At 42.3% G+C, this 5,506-nt stretch overlaps 1 protein-coding gene across 1 annotated transcript in view; it reads left to right on the plus strand.

Moving 5' to 3' along the window:
* The first annotated feature begins 1,692 nt into the window (after positions 1–1,692).
* The window catches only part of THOC7 (THO complex 7), an 8,435-nt gene continuing 4,621 nt past the window's right edge, over positions 1,693–5,506 (plus strand). The window contains exons 1-3 of the mRNA XM_019536706.1: positions 1,693–1,904; positions 2,235–2,321; positions 4,689–4,746. Of these exons, the coding sequence (XP_019392251.1) occupies positions 1,796–1,904; positions 2,235–2,321; positions 4,689–4,746 (254 nt within the window). The 5' untranslated portion in view covers positions 1,693–1,795. The remainder of the gene's footprint in view (positions 1,905–2,234; positions 2,322–4,688; positions 4,747–5,506) is intronic.

A 5,506-nucleotide genomic window follows, 5' to 3' on the forward strand; every position in this document is an offset into this window, starting at 1 on the left:
GAGATCCCCCCTGCAGTGCCCTGGATGTCTTGCTGGGGTGCCCTGAGATCCCCTCTGGGGTGTCCTGAGATCCCCCCTGCAGTGCCCTTGATGTCTTGCTGGGGTGCCCTCGAGATCCCCACTTGGGGTGCCCCGAGACCTCTGGGAGACCCTTAAGAGTTTGTTGGGGTGCCCTGGGATCTCCTCTGGCATGATCTTGAAATCCCCGTTTGAGGTGCCCTGGGATCCCCCTGGGGTGCTCTTGAGATCTCCTCGGACATGCCCTTGAGATGTCCATTTGGGGTACCCTGAGATCCCCATTGGGGTGCCCTGGGACTTCCTCTGGCGTGCCCCCGGGACCCCCACTGGGGTGCCCTGAGAGGCTTTCCAGGGTGAAGACTCAATTTACCGCATCCACCCCAAGGTTTCTAACAGGAATCCAGGAAATCCTTTCTGGGGTGCTCTCGAGCTGCCTTCTAGCTTTGCCCTGAGCTGCTTCCCAGGGTGCCCATGCAATGTAGCACGGTGAGGGGGACAAACCCGATTCACTGCACCCCCCAGAGACTTCCAACAGGAATGCAGGGGGTCACAAAGATCCTTTCCAGGCTGCCCACACAAGGCTATAACTGGGAGGGATGCAAACCTGTTTCACTGTACCCACTTCAAGTGCCAATGCAGGGGGTCACAAAGGTGCTTCTTGGGGTGCCCTGAGATGCTTCCTGGGGTGCTACAGAAGATCAGCTGCAGTGAGGGATGCAAACCCAATTCACCGCATCCACCCAGAGATTTCAAACAGGAACCCCGGGGGTTTCCATCCTCTGTAAGCTGGCCTGAGATCATTTCTAGGGTGCTCCCAGCTGTTTTCCGGGCTGTCCACACAAAGCTGTAACTGTGAAGGGTACAAACCCGATTCACTGTATCCACCCAGAGATTTCGAACAGGAATCCAGGGGATTATAAAGATACTTTCCAGGTGCCCCAAGCTGCTTTCCGGGGTGTCTGTGCAAGGTTAGTGCTGGGAGGGTTGCAAACCCAATTCACCTTTTCCATCCAGAGGCTGCAAACAGGAATCAAGGGAGTTACAAATGTTCCCACCTGTTTTGGGCCTTTGCAAGTTCTTTGGAACAGAAGTGCCAAGCTGGGATTTTTCCATAGTTGAACATGGAGCACAAACTAAGAGCTGGCATTTTTTTCTGGGGGTCTTGAGTCGAGTCTAGCAAGGGCTGCCTTGGGTCTAAGGAAGGTTGAGAACCACAGCCCTGCAGTGTTTGCAATCCCCTGAGCAACAGGGCAATGAACTGCTGTGGGCTGCAATGGCAGCAGGTTTCAATACGGCCAGATGCATGGTTTGTAGTCCATGTTTCTGGGCTCTATTCCTGTGGTATGTATGTTCCAGAAGGCCACATGTGAGAGCCTGGTACAAAGAAGGTATTTTAAATGCTGGGAGGGAAAGTATACCCTCTTACAGGTCTTTCAAGCGAGAGCACCATGGAACTAATCCAGACAAGAACCTCCGAGTGCTACTAATGTGAGTGTACGTAGATGCTGCCCTAATGAGATGCTTTTAATCTGGGGTAAATCTTTCCATTACTTGAATACATGCTCCACATTCTGAAGATAAACTTAAAGATGCAACACTAGAATGAGCCTCAAGAGTGCAAGAATGATGCACTGAATACTTGGAATATTATATTCCTTCAGCTGCTTTTATATATTCATCGGATGCTTCGTCTTCTAAGGCACCGTAATAGTAAGGCACTGTAATAGTAAAGGAACGTCTCTTCTTGTCTTCCTTTAGATACACCCAGTACCAGCGCATGCTGAGCACATTATCACAGTGTGAATTTTCAATGGGTAAAACTCTGCTGGTATATGATATGAACCTCAAAGAAATGGAGAACTATGAAAAAATCTATAAAGACATAGGTAAAGAGGACTGCATGTCCTACTTGTTTGTGGTTGCATATGTAATAGTGACTAATTCCTGATAAATAGTTCACAAATGTGGTAAGTGTATTTCAAACTTTTTCTCATAAAGAGCACCCATGCACAGGTTCTGAGCACCTGTGTGGTATTTAAAATTTTTAAAAAAGGAATGCAAAGGAATAAGGTTATTAAAAAATTTCTGGCAGTACCAAATGGTTAAATTTGAGGGTTACCTGATGTTGTAGTTAATGAGAGGTTTTTATGATTTAGTGAACTGGTTTCTTGATACATGTGATTACAGAATTTGTTTTGATATTTTTTCTTTTTAAGAAAATAGCATAGCTGCAGCGCATGAAAAAATTGCTGAATGCAAAAAGCAGATTCTGCAAGCAAAGAGGATACGAAAAAATCGCCAGGGTAAGATTTTACCTCATACGAAGCTATGTCTAAAAGGAAGGCAGGCTTGAGTAGACTTTTGACCCTACAGGGCCTTTCAGACCAGTACAACTTTAGTTTTAAAATTGTCACATTTGTTTCCAGCCCAAGTACGAGCAAAAATGTTAACCATCTTCAAGAGAAAAAAATCCAGTTCTCACGTGATCGTTTTCTGGATGTCATTCATATAATGTTTCAGTTACAGCTAGGAAAAGGCCCTCAGTGATGGCCAAGACAATTTGGGATGAGTACTCAGGCCACAGTTCTGCCTTGAAGCCTAATGGTTAAACTACATACATACGATGAGCAGTCCTGTTAATATGAAGCTACTCAGAATGTAAAACTAAGCATGCATGTAAATATTAACAGAGCTGGGAATTAAATACTCCTCCCAAATTTGCTAAGTGCCCACTGAGTGCATTTTTTAAATAGCTTTGCAGAATCATGACCCTAATTCCTTTTCTTTTCAAACCATGCTAAAATTGAACATATGCTGAAAAGGAATTTGGAGAAGCAAGCCTACAATTAATATCAAAATTGTGTTGTTTTGAAGGTGGACTTAAGTATCATGCTTCAACTTAAGGCAAATTGTCAAGCTGCTGTTTTCAAAGGAAGTCTATGGTCAGAAACAGTAGAAAAGCCATAGTTGGCTTTGTGATCATGTTTTATCAGTATGAAAAAAGAAATTGAGTTTGTATTTCTGAATTACATTTTCCAGGACAGGCACTTCAAAATTCTTAATACTCAGATGTTGGAGGGTGGGGAAAACTGGGAATCCCACTTGGATGCAGAAATATATTCTAATGTGCCAGTGCTCTGTGAACACAGCTGGCCCTCCCCCTCTCAGTCCCATCAGGGAGAACTGGGCAAGGTTCTCTTCAGAGCTAGTTTGTGTTGTGCCTAATCGAAGAGAAGGTTTATGGGCAAGCAACAAAAGGCACTTTCCCTTCCGGACTCATTTCTCTGCCCAGCCAGGAAAAAGCAGTGGCAGAAAACAACAAGACCCAAAAACCCCCTCTATGTAGCAATGTTGGTCTCCTGCATGGCAGTTCAGAACACTACTACTGAATCAATCCTAGTATTAATTTATCTGTGATTATAGGTGGCCCTCAGCAAAGGCTCAAGGGCGCTTACAATAACAAACAGAATTTCTAAAACTGAAAAAAAGAATAAATAGCTAATAATAACTAACAAAGAATAATTTATAATGAGGAGGAAACATAAGTAGCCAAGTAAAAAAATTAAAAAGCCACAAAGAGAACTAATGGTGTCACCACTAGGTTGTGCTACTACAACATAAGCAATCAAGGGTATGGCAAGAAGTCCTCAGCATAAATTGTTGTTTCATTATCTTTTAAAGCATGTACTTCAGGAAGTTGCCTGGGAGCTTTTCAGAGCCTTTTGCACACAGCCAGCGACAAGGCACTTACTTTCCCCACAAAAGTACAGGTGTTGGCAGTCCACTTTGAGGGAGTTCCAAATTGTGCATTTTATCACTTCTCATAAAAAGGAGTCTGCTTATCATTTCACTGCTAATTTATTTTAAACATTTCCATTTATATCTGTATACCATAACATTGCATGTGCCATATTCTCTCTGGTTCTTGGGGGAAACTACATTCAGTACACAAAGGTTTCCATGGGAGGTAGACACCTGGCACAGATGCAGCCATTAAAGCCAGGAAATAGCAAAGTCACATCACCCATACCTGTGTGCCTGACTAAACCTGTGACCTTTGTGCATAAACTAATTACAGGATCACCCTATTTCTCAAATATAGGATCATGTAGTTATTTCTAAAGTCTTAGTAACTGATTGGGGCAAGTCATCTCAACACTAATCATAGGAAATGTATACAGTGAGCTGTGTACAATAAAGCAGTTGTGTGGCTCCACCATATTAATGATGTGTAGAGGGGGAAGTGAAGTATCTGAGAGAAGAAGTAGTAAACTGTGTTTACAGATAAAATACAATATAGTCACATAGTATTGAAAACTTACCAGAATATGCAAGCCATCAAATTTTGCATATAAGAGCTCAATCCTACCAACATTTCATACTGAGCAGGATGCTTTCTATTTGGAGTAGTCTTGCTGAGTAGATCAGGCCTACCATGAAGAGTGGTAAAATCTGCTTTGGCACATGTAACTACTGCAGAGTTAAGCATCTGGGATTGTGCTGCACGTAGTAGGAAGCCTAAAAATAAGTCTTTCCAGGAAGTAGGAGGGATTGATGTTACCAGTACTCCATTATCTGTGATATTGGGTTAACAAATCTATGCTTTCACAATTGCTGTAGCAAGTAGCCTTTAAAAATGTTTTGCCTGGCTTTTTTTTTTTTTTCCTCAGAATATGATGCGTTGGCCAAAGTAATACAGCACCATCCAGACAGGCATGAAACATTAAAGTAAGTACTGGACAAAATGAGATGAACATAATGTTTTCTGTTGTTCAGATTCAAATCATGCATTTTCATATCACAAATTCTGCTCTCAGATTGTACATAAAATACAAGTCCAGATCAACAAAGAGAAGTGCATGTGTATCTCGTGGCAGAATTTAATAGGTCCTCGGTATTTAGATCAGACACTTACTGCAGAGTCTAGCTGGACAGTTTATGAATTAACATATATCCTAATGTGTGAAATGATAATCATGTGCAAAATTTATATTTTCTGCTTAACTAGTAAGCACATGCCATTTATCAATTGAAAACTCCCTAGTTGTCAGAAGTAGCTTTGATTTTTCAAATTAGCTAACTGATTATCAACTAGAACCACCGAGGCATCACGATGCCTGCTTCTTACAAAGGAGCCAGTTTAAATTTACCTTCATAATGCAGCAGAGCAAAGGTTTCCTTAGCAAAGTTATAAATAGCAGCAACACATTTTAATTTTCTGCCCTTTACTTTGTTTCCTCCTCCAATTATTTGACTTAGGATTCAAAGCCTGAACTAAAGCTATACCTCATTTTGCTAGGCACTGCACAAATGCACAGGAAGAGAGTCCTCATCCTGTACAATTTACAAACTAAATAAAGGAAAGCAGTGTATGGCTATGAAAGTAGATGATTATCAGCCACGCGCATGATCAGAGGTCAGGAAAACAGATCTTACGATGACAGGCTGAGAGACATGGGACTCTTTAGCCTGGAAAAGCGCAGGCTCA

This window comes from Crocodylus porosus, unplaced genomic scaffold (genome assembly GCF_001723895.1).
Source record: "Crocodylus porosus isolate Cpor-Errol unplaced genomic scaffold, CroPor_comp1, whole genome shotgun sequence".
In the NCBI taxonomy this organism is placed as follows: Eukaryota; Metazoa; Chordata; order Crocodylia; family Crocodylidae; genus Crocodylus; species Crocodylus porosus.